At 38.8% G+C, this 18133-nt stretch overlaps 1 protein-coding gene across 1 annotated transcript; it reads left to right on the forward strand.

Annotated features, from left to right (window-relative positions):
• The first annotated feature begins 1193 nt into the window (after positions 1 to 1193).
• On the forward strand, positions 1194 to 1812 carry LOC133323787 (uncharacterized). The gene is made up of 3 exons (XM_061532691.1): positions 1194 to 1352; positions 1432 to 1602; positions 1666 to 1812. The coding sequence occupies exons 1-3, from the start codon at positions 1194 to 1196 to the stop codon at positions 1810 to 1812; spliced, it is 477 nt and encodes a 158-aa protein (XP_061388675.1).
• Positions 1813 to 18133: the final 16321 nt, after the last annotated feature.

Below are 18133 nucleotides of genomic sequence, written 5' to 3' on the forward strand. Positions count from 1 at the left end.
ACGGTGGGGCCAAAGATATTTTCCCTTCCGATTTTTTCATTAAAATCTCCTAGCTGAATTTGAATGTCATGCCCAGGGCAGCGATCATATGCTGTTTCTAGGCGCTCATAAAATATGTCTTTGGTCTGCTCATCTTTGTCTTCGGTCAGAGCATGGGCGCAAATGAGACTGATGTAGAAGAACTTCGATTTTATACGGACTATAGCAATTCGCACATCTACTGGAGTGAATCTGTAGACGAGGCTTTTTATTCTCATTTTAACCATAAATCCGCAGCCAAATTCATGCCTCGTTTCATGGCAGCTATAATACAGTGCGTAATTGTCGGATTTACTTACGCCCGTCCCTCTTTCCATCGCATTTCCAGTAAGGCAATAATATCGGCTTTGTACTTCTTGAGTACATCCGCCAATGCGAAAACTACCCCTATTCTGTACAAGGTGCGCACATTCAAAGTGTAGATTCGCAGATCGTGGTCCTTTATATGTTTGCGGGGGTCGTCAACATTAGGTGGGTTTGGTTTTCTTTTTCTTTGCTTTTTCATTGTAGGTTCGGTTTTCCGAATGTGGGCAACTAACCCGACGTATCAACCCATTTTTTTATAGTTCTTATGGGTGTACTCGCGGCACATATTAGCTCACTATTTCTACGGGTGATGATGAAATAGCTTCCCAGGAGGCACCGCGAGGAGGTCAGTGTGCACAATTGAGATGAAAGAGGGGCCAAGATAAGCCCGGACTTTGCCATGTTAAAGCCAATCAGAGCCGTTGCGTGGTATCTATCATCCCCTACGCCACCCCAACGGGTGATTGTATATGCCTAAAAACAATTTTTTTTTAAAAATCCACGCTTCTGGTAGATCACGCCTATGCTAGATACCTCAAAATAATTTTTAAAAAGTCCACCCTATGGTTTCACTTGAAAAGTATTTTTTTTCAATTTTTTTTTATAAAATTGCGTAATTTTCCGCCACATGATTAATAACATAATTGCACACAGATCTGGGTCATTATTATTATTTCAAAATAATCTCAGATCTTTTGTTTTAGTTCGGAAAAAAAGCTTTATTTCAATTCCCACACCTCAACAAATCGATTTCATCCAGTCAGTCACCAAAAAACACGGCTATGAAAAAATTCCATTTTTGTTATTTAATTTTAATTGAGCTGCAATTTTTCCTACGACCCATAGAAATGGCAAAATTCCGACCAATAAATTTAACCAAAACTGAGTGTAAGGTCATCGATTCGAACCTCGTAAATATTAAAGTCTGTGGGGTGGAGAGAAAAAATTCCAGTGAACCCGTTATCAATATTCATGTCCAGCTTTTAAAGAGGATCAACAGTATTGTGGTAAGGAGATGAAGGGGAGATAAACCGATTTTACCCTCAGAAAAAATCTCTAAAAAATACTCTTGTTTCCCTCCTGCAGATAAATGCCAAGCTGTATCGCAAAATTGGCAAGAAAGTCCAACCGTTTCTCTACAACGATGTCATCGATTTTTGCAACATTCGCAGTAAGACATTGCGTGGGAATTTCTGGTCCACATATTATGATAAATTTTCAAAATTTACGAACATGAATCATTCGTGTCCCTATGAGGTGGGTTCTAGTTTGAAAATTTTTTTTAACATTTTTTTAAATTGAAAAAAAAACATTTTTCAGGATGACATTATTGTCCGCAACATGACCTTTGATGATGAGACTTTCCAAATTTTCCCCATGCCCAAAGGGAAATACATGATCGAATGGATCTATGTTATGAATGGCAATCGGGCCTGTCAGATACAAATGTTTTGTGATCGTCTTTGATAAATTTTAAAGAAATGTATTCGGATTTTTCAAAAAAAATATATATATTTTTTTGGTCACCTAGACCTCTGGGTCCCTTGTGATCATCCACGAGAAGAAAAGAGATAAGGAAAGATCTGTAGGGGAGAGAAGATTGGGGGAAATAAAGGGAGATGAGAAGATTTGAATAAGGTCGATGGCTATAGGAATCAGACAGAATATGTGTTACGTGTCAAGGTTGTACTTTCCTAACCTGTTTAGGTTTCTAAATATGCTGTAGATTAGAGCAGGTTCAGTTGTTGAGAAGAAGCTAAGACTTGGTAGAAAATGGGCAAACACTAGTATGTGCCGCCTGTAAGCCAGGGCTGGGCAGTGACACAACGCAGAGTCTACAGTAATCTCAGCTAGGAGATTAAGAGTCTTAGGACCTGAGTCCCTCCTCGCTCCATCCTGCTTCTTGATACTTCCGATGGACTTCGGATCCTTGGATAGTAGTCTTCGAAACCTAGCAGCGTCGTCCTTCTATCGACTCACAGAAATTTATCCAAGACTTTTTCTTTGCAGATTAGAGCGGGATCGGTTGTTGAGAAGAAGCTAAGACTCCGTAGAAAATGGGCACCCACTATTTTGTGCCGCCTGTAAGCCAGTGACACAGGAAGTGCTCAATTGTCTCCGTCTACTCCTCGTCAACGCAGGGTCTCAGCTAGTAATCTCAGCTAGGAGATTAAGAGTCTCAGAACCTGAGTCCCTCCACGCTCCATCCTGCTTCTTGATACTTCCAATGGACTTCGGATCCTTGGATAGTAGTCTTCGAAACCTAGCAGAGTCGTTGACTCCTATCGACTTACAGAAATTTATCCAAGACTTTTACTTTGATCGTTTTATCTCACTCTTGTATTTGTTGAAACTAGCTCTGTAGGAGTTCCAATTAATATCGAGTTTATATTTATGCGCCCTGTTGTACAGTCGTCTGGTCGCTTTGTTTGAGCTCACCAAGTTCCTTGTTCCACCACACTGGCTGAGATTTTTCCCAGGGTATGTAAGCGGACAGGATTCCTTATGGCATCTATGAAGAATGTCCATTAGATTGTTCACGGTTCCATTAAGTTCCTCAGATGTTCCTATGTTTGTATTAAGAGTCAGCTGGGAGTTCGTTAGCTCCTTGAATTTCTGCCAGTATGTTCTCCTTGGATTCCGATAAGGCTGTTGTTTACCTCCGTCAAAAAAAAAAAAAAAAAAAAAAACCTCGAAGAAAATCTTTAAATGATCCGAAAAGGAACTTTCATCAGATACCTAGCAGCATCGTTGACTCCTTCTATCGAATCACAGAAATCTATCCAAGACTCTTTTTCTTTGCGCGTTTGATCTCACTCTTGTATTTGTTGAAATCAGATCTGTAGGAGGTCCAATCAATATCGAGTTTAGATTTATGCGCCCTGTTGTACAGTCGTCGCTGGTCGCTTTTCTGAGCTCACAAAGTTCATTGTTCCACCACACTGGCTGAGATTTTTTCCCAGGGTATGTAAGCGGACAGAATTTCGCTATGGCATCTAAGAAGAACGTCCGTTAGATTGTTCACGACCCCATTAACTTCCTCAGCTGTTCCTATGTTTGTATTAAGAGTCAGCTGGGAGTTCGTTAGCTCCTTGAATTTCTGCCAGTATGTTCTCATTGGATTCCGATAAGGCTGTTGTTTACCTCCGTCAAAAAAAAAACCTCGAAGAAAATCTATAAATGATCCGAAAAGGAACTTTCATCAGATACCTAGCAGCGTCGTTGACTCCTTCTATCGACTCACAGAAAGAGACATTTTCTTTGCGTGTTTGATCTCACTCTTCTATTTGTTGAAACTAGCTCTGTAGGAGGTCCAATCAATATCGAGTTTTGATTTATGCACCCTGTTATACAGTCGTCTGGTCGCTTTTCTGAGCTCACCAAGTTCCCTGTTCCACCACACTGGCTGAGATTTTTTCCCAGGGTATGTGAGCGGACAGAATTTCGCTATGGCATCTAAGAAGAACGTCCGTTAGATTGTTCACGACCCCATTAACTTCCTCAGCTGTTCCTATGTTTGTATTAAGAGTCAGCTGGGAGTTCGTTAGCTCCGTGAATTTCTCCCAGTTTGTTCTCCTTGGATTCCGATAAGGCTGTTGTTTACCTCCTCCGTCAAAAGAGACATCGAAGAAAATCTTTAAATGAACCGAAAAAGAACATTCGTCAGATACCCTGCAATTTCTGATGACGGAGTCATCTAGATTTGAGAGGGTTGGTCACCCAACAGGGTGTTAATTTTTAAAAAATGATTTTTTTTTGGCTGCTTAATAAGGCGTGGATTTTTTTAAAACAATATTGTTGGGGCTTTTTTTAAGCATCCGCACAAGGCGTGAATTTTTTTTTAAATATTTTCAATTATTTAAAATCGTGTTGCAATCCAGAGTCACAAAATTTCAAAATAAAATTTATTAACCACTTCTGGGACTAACCACCAGATGTCAGATACAAATGTTTTGTGATCGTCTTTGATAAATTTTAAAGAAATGTATTCGGATTTTTCAAAAAAAATATATATATTTTTTTGGTCACCTAGACCTCTGGGTCCCTTGTGATCATCCACGAGAAGAAAAGAGATAAGGAAAGATCTGTAGGGGAGAGAAGATTGGGGGAAATAAAGGGAGATGAGAAGATTTGAATAAGGTCGATGGCTATAGGAATCAGACAGAATATGTGTTACGTGTCAAGGTTGTACTTTCCTAACCTGTTTAGGTTTCTAAATATGCTGTAGATTAGAGCAGGTTCAGTTGTTGAGAAGAAGCTAAGACTTGGTAGAAAATGGGCAAACACTAGTATGTGCCGCCTGTAAGCCAGGGCTGGGCAGTGACACAACGCAGAGTCTACAGTAATCTCAGCTAGGAGATTAAGAGTCTTAGGACCTGAGTCCCTCCTCGCTCCATCCTGCTTCTTGATACTTCCGATGGACTTCGGATCCTTGGATAGTAGTCTTCGAAACCTAGCAGCGTCGTCCTTCTATCGACTCACAGAAATTTATCCAAGACTTTTTCTTTGCAGATTAGAGCGGGATCGGTTGTTGAGAAGAAGCTAAGACTCCGTAGAAAATGGGCACCCACTATTTTGTGCCGCCTGTAAGCCAGTGACACAGGAAGTGCTCAATTGTCTCCGTCTACTCCTCGTCAACGCAGGGTCTCAGCTAGTAATCTCAGCTAGGAGATTAAGAGTCTCAGAACCTGAGTCCCTCCACGCTCCATCCAGCTTCTTGATACTTCCAATGGACTTCGGATCCTTGGATAGTAGTCTTCGAAACCTAGCAGAGTCGTTGACTCCTATCGACTTACAGAAATTTATCCAAGACTTTTACTTTGATCGTTTTATCTCACTCTTGTATTTGTTGAAACTAGCTCTGTAGGAGTTCCAATTAATATCGAGTTTATATTTATGCGCCCTGTTGTACAGTCGTCTGGTCGCTTTGTTTGAGCTCACCAAGTTCCTTGTTCCACCACACTGGCTGAGATTTTTCCCAGGGTATGTAAGCGGACAGGATTCCTTATGGCATCTATGAAGAATGTCCATTAGATTGTTCACGGTTCCATTAAGTTCCTCAGATGTTCCTATGTTTGTATTAAGAGTCAGCTGGGAGTTCGTTAGCTCCTTGAATTTCTGCCAGTATGTTCTCCTTGGATTCCGATAAGGCTGTTGTTTACCTCCGTCAAAAAAAAAAAAAAAAAAAACCTCGAAGAAAATCTTTAAATGATCCGAAAAGGAACTTTCATCAGATACCTAGCAGCATCGTTGACTCCTTCTATCGAATCACAGAAATCTATCCAAGACTCTTTTTCTTTGCGCGTTTGATCTCACTCTTGTATTTGTTGAAATCAGATCTGTAGGAGGTCCAATCAATATCGAGTTTAGATTTATGCGCCCTGTTGTACAGTCGTCGCTGGTCGCTTTTCTGAGCTCACAAAGTTCATTGTTCCACCACACTGGCTGAGATTTTTTCCCAGGGTATGTAAGCGGACAGAATTTCGCTATGGCATCTAAGAAGAACGTCCGTTAGATTGTTCACGACCCCATTAACTTCCTCAGCTGTTCCTATGTTTGTATTAAGAGTCAGCTGGGAGTTCGTTAGCTCCTTGAATTTCTGCCAGTATGTTCTCATTGGATTCCGATAAGGCTGTTGTTTACCTCCGTCAAAAAAAAAACCTCGAAGAAAATCTATAAATGATCCGAAAAGGAACTTTCATCAGATACCTAGCAGCGTCGTTGACTCCTTCTATCGACTCACAGAAAGAGACATTTTCTTTGCGTGTTTGATCTCACTCTTCTATTTGTTGAAACTAGCTCTGTAGGAGGTCCAATCAATATCGAGTTTTGATTTATGCACCCTGTTATACAGTCGTCTGGTCGCTTTTCTGAGCTCACCAAGTTCCCTGTTCCACCACACTGGCTGAGATTTTTTCCCAGGGTATGTGAGCGGACAGAATTTCGCTATGGCATCTAAGAAGAACGTCCGTTAGATTGTTCACGACCCCATTAACTTCCTCAGCTGTTCCTATGTTTGTATTAAGAGTCAGCTGGGAGTTCGTTAGCTCCGTGAATTTCTCCCAGTTTGTTCTCCTTGGATTCCGATAAGGCTGTTGTTTACCTCCTCCGTCAAAAGAGACATCGAAGAAAATCTTTAAATGAACCGAAAAAGAACATTCGTCAGATACCCTGCAATTTCTGATGACGGAGTCATCTAGATTTGAGAGGGTTGGTCACCCAACAGGGTGTTAATTTTTAAAAAATGATTTTTTTTTGGCTGCTTAATAAGGCGTGGATTTTTTTAAAACAATATTGTTGGGGCTTTTTTTAAGCATCCGCACAAGGCGTGAATTTTTTTTTTAAATATTTTCAATTATTTAAAATCGTGTTGCAATCCAGAGTCACAAAATTTCAAAATAAAATTTATTAACCACTTCTGGGACTAACCACCACACTTGCTAAATGGCGCCCAAACATGAGATGGCCATAAATTTGTCTTTTAGAACCATAATTTGTGCAAAAGCTTTTGTTCGGAAGGACAAACGTGAATGCATATTTATTGAATAGCTCTACATATATCTCTCTCCCGGCCTTCTACACCCACCTCCAGCCTGTCCCTCTCTATTAAGAAAAGTAATATCTGCCATTTATCTACCTGTTGTTGTGGCTGCAGGAGGTGTTGCCCCACCACAAAAAAAGGTGAAGTGGAGGTGTAAAACCGGATGGATGGTAACATGAAACTTAAATGCTTTCTTTTGTCCTGAGGGAATATCGACCAAAAAAAAACGATGACAGCAACTATCCTGAAGGTGTTAAAGAACAACAGCAACAACAACTAATGGACCATGCATCAATAAGAATAAAACTAAGAAGAATTGGAAATGGGTTGATTTTGAAAGTGGTATAAGTCAGGATCATCTATACTCACTCTTGGTCCAAAGGTGTCAGATAAGGCTGGGTTTTTGGAAATTCGTAATAGAACGGTACGAAAAGTACTAAATGTGATACCACTTGTATTTGGCGAACCAGTAGAGCTAAAACTCTGAAATTTGGATTAAGGGTCACTGATGGAGTGTAGAATAGTTGTAGCATAGGTTTTTTTTTTGGAAATTCCAACTATAAGTATCCAAAAAGTACTGGAAAGTACTAAATTTGGTACAATTTCTTAGCATGTGAATGGATAGAGCTAAAAACTTGAAATTTGGAATGCGAATTAGGGTTGAGATGTATAGTCTATTTATGGAGCTGGCTTAGGAAGTATGTACTCATATGTACGAAAAGTACGATATGGTACCATATTTGGTACAAATTTGATTTGAAGGTACAAATCGAGCTGGAATCCTGAAAATTGAATGTATCATTACCGTCGGTGTATAGGATAAGGATATGTACGTAGTTTTGAAAAAAAAATGTTACTTATGTGTACGAATAGTACTAAATCGTATTATAATCGGTACAATTTGGATTTGGGAGTACCGATAGAGCTGAAACAATGAAATTTGGAGTTAGGATCATTGTAGAGATGTAGGATTAGGGTCAGGATTCAGTTTAACAAATTAGTACTTATGGATACTAAATGGTACTAAATTTGGTACAATTGGAATTTTAGGTAGAGCTAGAATCATGAAAATTGGAGTCTGGATCACTGTGGAGGTGTAAGATTGAACTATATAGGATGTTTTAGAAATTCTTACTAATGTGTACTAAATTTGGTACAATTTAAATTGTGGGTGAAACGATGAAATCATGAAATTTTGATTTAGGATCACTGTGGAGGTCTAGGATAGGGGTATGTAGGAAGATTTGGAAATTCGTACTACTATGTACTAAATTTGGTACAATTTGAATTGTGGGTGAACCGATAGAGTTGGAATCCTGAAACTTGGAATTAGGATTACTGAGGTTCTGGAAACTGGTAATACTGTGTACTAAATTTGGTACAATTTGAATTGTGGGTGAACCAATAGAGAGGGAATCCTGAAATTTGAATTTTGGATCAGTGTCGGGGTATGTAGGAAGTTTTGGAAATTCGTACTACTGTGTACTAAATTTGGTACAATTTAAATTGTGGGTTAAACGATGAAATTATGAAATTTTGATTTATGATCACTGTGGAGGTGTAGGATAGGGGTATGTAGGATGTTTTGGAAATTCGTACTACTATGTACTAAATTTGGTGCAATTTGAATTGTGGGTGAACCCATAGAGTTGGAATCCTGAAACATGGAATTAGGATTACTGTGGGGTTTATGCCTGGGGTAATTAAGAGTTTTTGGAAACTGGTACTTCTCTGTACTAAATTTGGTACAATTTGAATTGTGGGTGAACCAATAGAGAGGGAATCCTGAAATTTGAATTTAGGATCAGTGAGGGGGTGTAAGATAGGGGTATGTAGGAAGTTTTGGAAATTCGTACTACTGTGTACTAAATTTGGTACAATTTAAATTGTGGGTGAACCAATAGAGTCGGAATCCTGAAACTTGATTTAGGATCACTGTGGGAGTGTAGGTTTAAGGTAGGAAGGAGGTTTTGGAAATTCGTAATACTGTGTACTAAATTTGGTACAATTTGAATTGTGGAAATTGTGGGAATCCTGGAACTTGAATTTAGGATCAGTGTGGGAGTGTAGGTTTAAGGTAGGAAGGAGGTTTCAGAAATAAGTACTGCTGTGTACTAAATTTGGTAAAATTTGAATTGTGGGTGAACCGATAGAGTTAGAATCCTTTATGTAAATAATGTGTGCTAAATGGAAAATTTGGCTTTGGAGCTCGAATCATGAAATTTGGTACTAAATGGTACTCAAATTTAATTAATGGCCGATATTAATGTGTGGATTGTTTTTTTCTGACATATTCAGTTTTCTGTTTCGCTAACGAAGTTGCGGTCATATGCTAGTAGAGGAATAAAAATCAAATGAAGAAGAATTTAAAATGGGTCGATTTTGAAAGTGGTATAAGTCAGGAAAGTTCAAAAGATTTTTCAAACTTGTTTTCATGAAGCTTCAATGGACATGGATTTTTTTTAGAAATTATTTTAAGGTGTCTACCAAAGGCGTGGAATTTTTAAAAATTATTTTAAGTTGCCTACTAAAGGCGTGGATTTTTTTAAAATATATTTTCATTGACCTACCTCATCTTCACATTTATTTTACCAATTTTTTTTAGCCCCAATTTGCCGTTTTGAATATTCAACAGCCTTCCCATAAATTGTGTCGTTTTTTGGAATTCTCAAAAAAACTAAAGTACCCTGTTAAGCTTTTGTAAAGCTTTTAGCTCTTATCTTAGCTTGAGCATTTTTAATAGTTCTCTTATTTTTCCTACACCCCTCCCAAGCCCTTTAGAATAATGTTCCCATTTTCGATGCAATATTGGACGACACTTTTAATTTAATTTAATTTATGGCATAAATTATCCACACAACAACACCAACAGTAGTACTGCAGCTTCTTGTAAGGACATACGAAGTGGCATATTAGGTGTAGCATCATGCACTGCAACACCTACTTCTCCATGTCCTGCCATTTTCAATACAATTTTTCTTCTGAGTAATGTTTTTTTGTTCGTTTAAGGGAGGTGATGTTTTGAATAATGCATCATGACCCGAAACACGAAGGATAAACTGCATCCTTAGGTAGTACATCTGGAAGGTGCTCAAGGACAAATAAAAAAAAAGTGTTGCAATGTTTCGGATCATATAAAGATTTTTAAGTGCTATTTTGGATTAGGGACAAATTTACGCCAGCAGGAGGTCTTTAAATTGTCGATGCCTTAAAAAATGTTTAAAAAATCCACACCTCTAAGGGATGCCTTAAAAATGTTTATTTATACCCTTCACTACACTGTGGTACAGGGTATTATGTCTTTGTGCAAGAAAAACGTGAGCGTGGGCAAATCGAGATGTAAAGGAGTCAGAATGAAGTCCGAAAATTCTACCAACGAGTAAAACACCAAACCGAAGGCTTTGGTGCAGACACATCCTCCTGTAGAGATAATGATAGAAACCTGGTGACAGATACAGACAGCGAACTGAGGATCTGAAAGGAGCATTTTGAAAAATGTCTGGTATCAAATAGTAGCGATAAAGAAGATACCCCAGAACCAATAATAGATGACGATATAGAGTTTATACCATCTAGCCAAGATGAAGTCAGAATAACAATCAATCGGCTGAAGAATTAAAAAAGCAGCAGGTGCCGATGGGTTACAAGCCGAACTATTCAAGGCTGGTGGTCAGATGCTGGTAAGGAGCATGCACCAGCTGATTAGTACAATTTGGCTAGAGGAATGCATGCCCAATGACGGGAATCTCAGCATCCTGTGTCCTGTGCACGAAAAAGGAGACAAGACGATATGTGCCAACTATAGAGGAATAAGTCTCATTTCCATCGCATAGAAAGTGCTATCCAGCGTACTGTGTGAACGACTGAAGCCAATGGTCAATGACATTATTGGACCATACCAATGTGGCTTCAGACCTGGCAAATCCACCATTGACCTGATTTTCACTCTGCGCCAAATCCTGGAAAAGACCCATGAACAATACATCGACACATATCACCTATTCGTCGACTATAAAGCCGCATTCGACTCGAGCTCTATCCGTTCAGAGGTGTTTAAAGCCATGTCTGCGTTTGGCATTCCTGCAAAATTAATACGGCTATGCAGGATAACTTTCAGGATTTAAAGTCGGAAAAGACCTCTCGGTGCCCTTTAATACCCAACAGAGGATTCAGGTGATAGTTTGTCGTGTGACCTTTTAACCATCCTGCTGGAAAAGGTCATACGAGACGCAAATGTGAACAGAAATGGCACTCTGTACACCAAACAAGACATGTTACTCGCCTACGCCGATGACATTGATATAATGGGTCGAACATTGCGTGCGGTAACAGCCACCTTTGAACAAATTGAGAAGGAGTCTGCCAAAGTGGGTCTGGCAGTAAACGGCGAGAAGACCAAGCTGATGGTATCAAAGCGCAAGAAGTCCAGTAGACTCGAACGAACTGTGGAACTTGAGAACTACAGCTTCGAGGTAGAAGGATAGTGATGACCAACCGATGCTACTATAGTCCGAGCAAACAACTCAGAAGCAAGGCCACCTCCCGCCAGACCAAACTCACACTGTTATACGGATCTGAAGCATGGGTACTTGCACAAGCAGATGAGGCAGCTCTTGGTGTGTTTGAGAGAAAAATTCTACGAAAGATCTATGGGTCGATCTGCGTTGAGGGTGAATATCGCCGTCAAATGAATCATGAGTTGTACCAGCTATTCTCGGACATCGACATTGTTAGACGTATTGAGCTGCAGCGACTACGTTGGCTAGGTTATGTTGTGAGAATGGATGAAGATGATCCAGCCCAGAAGGCATATAAAAGTGAACCAGCTGATGGTTCGCGCAGAAGGGGAAGGCCACGAGTAAAATTGAAAGATCAAGTTGAAGACAACATTGCCGAATATGGTCTTTCAAATGGGAAAAACTGCGCAAAAGACCGACGCGCCTGGAAATCTTTTTTAAGTTCGGCTTATGGAACGTAAGTTCTGTCACAAGCCAGTAAGTAAGTAAACATATGTTTGTAAGAGGCAAAAGGAATCGAGATAGACTCATGGTTCCTTTTAAGAATATGCATAGAATCACTTTCTGAGTCGATTTACGCATGTCCGTCTGTCCGCCCATGCATTTTTGTGAACAATGTACAGGTCGCATTTATAATCCGATTTGGATGAAATGTGGCACAGTTCACTTATTTGGACCATGGTTCAAATTTAGATATAGCTCCCATATAAAGTTTCGTCCGATTTTATGTAAATGATGCACCAAACTCCCAATATCTGCCCGATTGGGACAACATTTTGCATAGAGTACTGAATCATGTCCAGACTGATGTCTGCGAAGTTTCATTAAAATCGGTTCGGATTTAAATATAGCTCCCATATATAGCTTCGCCAGATTTTTTTGTGAATTATTTGTCCGATTGAGCAAAATTGCGAATAGCGAATGCAATTGAGGAAAATATTATTAATATCTCTTGTATGTACCCAAAGTGGTGAAGGGTATCATATATTCGGCCCCGTCCGATTTTTTAACTTTCCTTACTGGTTTTTAATATAGTTTCCATAATTATGGTCATGACTGTATGCCTCTGCTTGTGCTCTCTCTATTGAATTTCTTTTTCAAACTTTTCAGGAGAAAGTATTTTTGTCTTTCTCTCTCCAAAATACCGCAATAGCCGCCTCTCTTTTAATTAGAATAATAATTCAAATATGATTTGTTGTTATCAGCAGAATTGCACGTTGTTGTTGTTGCTGTTTTTAATCTACTTTGCAAAACAGAGATCATGACAATGGGGTAAATCACTCACCGCAAACCCCCAATATTTTAACATTCAGTTAGAGATGACGGCCGGGTGATTTCAGACGTTCAGACTCGAGCGAGGTAGGGGTGTAAAGATTTAGTTACGGAATAAAATTAATTAAATAAATTATTAAAAAAAATAAATAAAAAATATTTATAAAAAAATCACCCATCCATTTTTGACACAAAAGGCCCCTTCGATATTATCGGTCACGCGACAACATCGACTTGACAACTGGAAATTCCCAAAATCATGTAAAAAATCCACAAGTAATTTAAAAATGTGTTGGTGTTTACCAGTGCAAAAAATAAATGAAAAGAAAAAAAATTAAAAATGCAAAATTAGAATTGAAAAAAAAATTAAAATAAAAAAATAAATCAACAACAAAAGTGTGACGTGTTTTGAATACTAAAGTCCGTCCCTCATCAATTCTCGACAACTTGACAACAATAAAAACAAAAAAAAACATATAGAGAACCAAACGATTAGTAATAATTTCAATTAATTCAAGTTCGTTCGTGCTGCTGCTGGGGTAAGTACAAAGAAATACAGAGAGCAGTGTAATAATAATTGCGGATTTTATGTTTACCGCAGAGAGGGAGAGAGAGAGTAAACTAGAATGCTATGCGGTCTCTTATAGGATTACCATTAGGCAAAAATTATTTTTTTTGGACCAAAAATTTTTTTGGGGACCTTAAATAGGAGCTGCAATATGCGCGGATTTTTTAAAAATAAAAAAAATATATTTTTTACAAAATCCACGCCTATTGTAAACGTGGAAAAATATATTTTTTATTATTTTTTCATGTATTAACTACCAAAATATTTAAATTCTTCATTTTTGGTCGGTTTCCCAGGCATTTATTTGCCTGAGAAACCACAACAATGTGTATTTATTCCTCTCTCCCCATAGTCTCAGTCTCTTTCCCCATTATTGTGTTTGATTGGCTCTCAGAGTTATCCCCACTGAGTACTGAACATGCATGCCAAACAAAGGCATGCCTTTGTTTTGCTTTGTCGCCTCTCTCTGCCCGAGTTACTGCTGCCGCTGCTGTTGCCGTCGTCGTTATTACAGTCGTTGTTGTTGTTATTACTATTCATGTAGCTCTGGTTAGCATAACTCACGCGATCATTGTTTATGCTTGTCAGAGTTTGCCATTGTTGTTTGTGTATATGTGTGTTGTCGTTGTTGCTGCTGCTGCTGTGCCACTTGTGGAGATCGTTCGTAAAGAGATCTCGGCCATAGACGGCACAGACAACAGCACTCAAACAGAAGACACAACAGTTCAATTTCTGTAACGTTCGTATCAACAAGACTGTTGTCGTCTTCGTCTTGATTGGTCGCGCCGTCGGTGAATGAATTGATTTGTTGTGTGTGTCGTTGTTGTTTTTTTTCTCAACATGAAATGGTGGTGCGTCCAAAAGTGTTTTGTTTTTGTTTCATTTTTTCTAGAAATCATCATCGCATCGAATAAAAACGAAGAAATTCAATTAGCAATGAAAAAGAAATTAGTGCAGATAACAACAATAACAACAAAGTGAAAGTGTTTAATAAAGTGGAAACATATAATAAAAAAAGAAAACTAGAAAGAAAAAATCCAGTGATCCGTCTCCAAATTCAACAAAATTATTCATGTTTTTTTTTTTTTTTGCAAAAACAAAAAGTCTTGATTGTGTTTGGTTGTTCCCCCCAAACTATTTCAACGCCACGTTTTCGTTTTGTTTGTTGCAAGCTCCCGTTCTTGCTCTCCCCCAATCCCTTGCTGTTCTTAACTGCCATATAATCATCGTCATCATCCACATCGCTGTCGTTCTGATGTAAATAATCAACGTGTTACTTATGTTCTATTTACACAGTTTGTGTTGTTGGGTGCTTCAACAATTCGCTGCCGCCTTCGCCTCCGCAGCAGCCACCGCTGCTGCTATTCGTTCTGCTGTTACTTTTTGGTGAAAACAAATAAACAAAAAAATCAACGAACCTCGCAAGACAATCGAAATAAACGCCGAATTTGTTGTTGTTGTTTTTGTTGACATATTGATGAGTGTGTGTGTGCGTTCATGTGTGATTGCTTGTGTGTTTTCTCTTTGGTAGGGTTACAGTGTGCGAATAACGAGTGAATTTTTGGCTGATTGACTGAGGGCTGTGTATTTTTTTTTCGTTTGTTGGTACTTTTTTAGGGAAACAAATTTATGGGGGTTGCCAAGTGTTTTGAAGAAGAAATCTTTTGTGGGAAATGGAGTAAGTGCAGATTAGGGTTCGGTGGTTCGTTTGGATTTATTTTTACCAAATATAGTGCTAAGGATCCTGATTACAACTTATATATTCCCATGCCTTTTAATAGTCACTAAGGCAATATGTAAATTACAATAGGCAATCTATGCAGACTAGATACAAAAAAAAAACCAGTACCAATTCTAAATCTGGGGTCTGCTACTAAAATCCAACGCCCGATGGCTGTAACGTTTGCTGTAGTATCAAGAAGACGAGCGCAACCTCGAAACCTCTTAACCTTCAGGTGTTTCCTAATTCATAGAAATTCTTTCTTTGAAGCTCCCACTCGTGACTTCTTGTCTGCCTCTGAAGCTCCGGCTCACCGACAGAATTTGATGAATTTTAACGACTCCAGCTGGCTAGAGGGTGAAACTCACAAACTCACTCCTCCTGGTTTGATTGTACACATAGGCATTCTCAGCGCTTTTATGATTTTCGAGGTATCAAATAGTGGCATAAAAATAGTCCACGCTAAAGTAGCAACAGTCCAGATCGATAAGGTACCCTGCATGCAGCAGGATGAGCCATGGCCTACTTTTTTTTCCGCATCCAGCAAGTTTTTGTTTTCAGTTACCCGACGAAATTTGGGCCAATCACAGCGGTTGTTGCTGCCATCTCCTCTTTCTGATGCACAGTGCTTGTAACCGGATGGATTCTCGTAGCAGTCCTGTATGACTTAGGGTTGGCGTAGCTTTCGCTTTGTAAAAGCTTAACAGGTTTGTCATTTGTCTGCTCTTCTAGGATCCTAAATATTTTTCGCATTTTGCGAGGAAGTGGATGGAAGGCTTGTTTAATCCGATGGAATTTTAGCTTATGTGCCTCCATATAGATGCTTCTTTATTGTCGTGGGCTTGACTATATCCGTGCTCACTTTGCTGCTCCGACATTCTAAGATAGTTATGTTAGTCTAATATTCCGTCCGTCAACGCAGATCGGCCCATTGATCTTTACAAGAATTTTTCTTCCAAACACTCCAAGAGCTGCCTCATCTGCTTGCGTAAGTACCCATGCTTCAGATCCATATACAGTATTTTTCGGTTAATTGCACATCAAAATTTGCACAAATTTTTGTTCAATTAACCGAGGAACCAATTATCCGAACTCGCTTACTATGAAATGAAATATTTTTGACCCATCATGTGGTTCAATTAAGCGTGGAAACCAATTAACCGTAGGTTCAATTAACCGAAAAATACTGTAACAGCACGGGAAGTATTAGCGTCTTGTAGAGTGTGTGTTTGGTCTGCCGGGAGGTGGCCTTGCTATTGAGTTGCTTACTCAGACCATAGTAACATCTGTTGGCCAACACTATCCTTCTTCGAATTTCAAAACTGATGTCATTAGTTTTATTTATGGCGGCGGTACCAAGGTATATAAAATCTTTGACTACCTCGAAGCTGTGGTTCTCATGTTCTACAGTTGGTCCGAGTCTACTGGACGTCTTGCGCGTTGATACCATCAGCTTGGTCTTCTCGTCGTTTTACTGCCAGACCCACTTTGGCAGACTCCTTCTCAATTTGTTCAATGGTGGCTGTCACAGCTCTCAATGTTCGACCCATTATGTCAATGTCATCGGCGTAGGCGAGTAACATGTGTTGTTTGGTGTACAGAGTACCATTTCTGTTTACCTTTGCCTCTCGTATGACCTTTCCCAGCAGGATGTTAAAAAGGTCACACGACAAACTGTCACCTTGATTGAATTCTCGTTCGGTATTAAAGGGCTCCGATAGATCCTTTCCGACTTTAACTGCTGATCTTGTGCCATTTAAAGTATTCCCGCATAGCCGAATTAATTTACGGATAGGTTTTTTGTGGGTTTTTCCTGGATTTTTGCATGGTTCGTTTGGTCTTTAAAAATATTTTTAAAAAAATCGGCCTTTATGGAAGTTTTAATATCATAATAAAAAAAATAAATATACCCTCTTTAAAACTACAAAACAAATATTTAGTGGTAATTTTTGCTAAATTTTAGCAGTTGCCTGATTATAATTGTTTTTACCCATTTCTAAATATTCACCAAAATATTCCACTATTGTCTCTTTCCATGTTTTTGCTTTAAAAACACACATGAAGGCAACCCTGTGTGATCGTTCTCTCACAGCATGAATAGTTGTTGTTTTTCTTTTATTTCGTGTTTTTGTTGTTGTTGCCTTGTAATACACTGCATTGAATACAGTAATCGTTTACTTTGCTTGATTAGGTGTATGCCTGGCTGAGTGCAGAGGGAGAACATTAGAAGAGAACACATATGAAATCTCCATAATGTGTGCGAGAGAGAGAACGAGCCCTTCGCTGTCGCATTGTTGGTGAACGAACAATGACGAAGGCGGCAGTGAAGAACAAGAATTCTTGTTTATTTGCGTGGTTTTATATTTGTCGGGATCGGGATCGGTGTTGAGAGTTTCTCTCTCTTGAGAGAGTAATTAGAGTTGCGCTATTTTTAATTTTGTAGCAGACGTACTTTTTGTTCACAAAAGGTACGAATTGACATAAACGTACCAAAACAAAAATTTAATTTTTTTATTATTCGTGAATACATTTACGCTTAAATTATATCATATGTTATTTATGCAACTAACTGGTATAAATATTGGCCAATATTTCTCCATAATTATAATTTATTATCATTTGAAGTAGAATTTTAGGTACCTTTTCGTACTTTTTTGTTCCTACCTGTGGTAATGTTTTCCAACACAATTCACAATTTACCACTGAGAGAGAGAGAAACTCTCAACACCGATCCCCATCCCGACAAATATAAAACCACACTTTGCAATTTTTTGTTTCTCTGTTAAGTGCCGGTTAGCAGAGGCAGAGCATGCATGCATGTTCTTAGCAGAGATTTGTTTTATGACCAATGACGTCATTACAGGAACAAAACACTATTATAGTGAGTGAGTGTGTGTAAGAGAGGGAATGGGAATGCAAGTGAATGGTTTTGGCAGGCAGTAACAGCTGCTGGTTAAATTGTTGTGGTTTTTTAAGAAATCTAAATAAAAACATCGGGATTTTGCATGAAAATGCATGCATTTAATCATTAATAAATTTAATATGGAATTATTAATAGATTAGAAGTTTCTTTTAAAAATTTCAAGTGAAAGTGCCAGTTTGAAGGCCTGACTGGCGTCTTTGGTCTTAGCAGAGATTTGGTGTGATGATGAATTACGTCATTACAGGAA

Source organism: Musca vetustissima, unplaced genomic scaffold (assembly GCF_032173495.1).
Source record: "Musca vetustissima isolate MV318-11 ecotype Yass unplaced genomic scaffold, APGP_CSIRO_Mvet_v1 utg34302, whole genome shotgun sequence".
In the NCBI taxonomy this organism is placed as follows: domain Eukaryota; kingdom Metazoa; phylum Arthropoda; class Insecta; order Diptera; family Muscidae; genus Musca; species Musca vetustissima.

Excerpts from the sequence above, each read along its gene's own strand:
- LOC133323787 (XM_061532691.1), top strand. The coding sequence starts at position 1,194 with ATGGCAAAATTCCGACCAATAAATTTAACCAAAACTGAGTGTAAGGTC. Across the intron at positions 1,353-1,431 it reads AGAGGATCAACAGTATTGTG|ATAAATGCCAAGCTGTATCG; the intron begins GTAAGGAGATGA and ends TCCCTCCTGCAG. Across the intron at positions 1,603-1,665 it reads ATCATTCGTGTCCCTATGAG|GATGACATTATTGTCCGCAA; the intron begins GTGGGTTCTAGT and ends AACATTTTTCAG.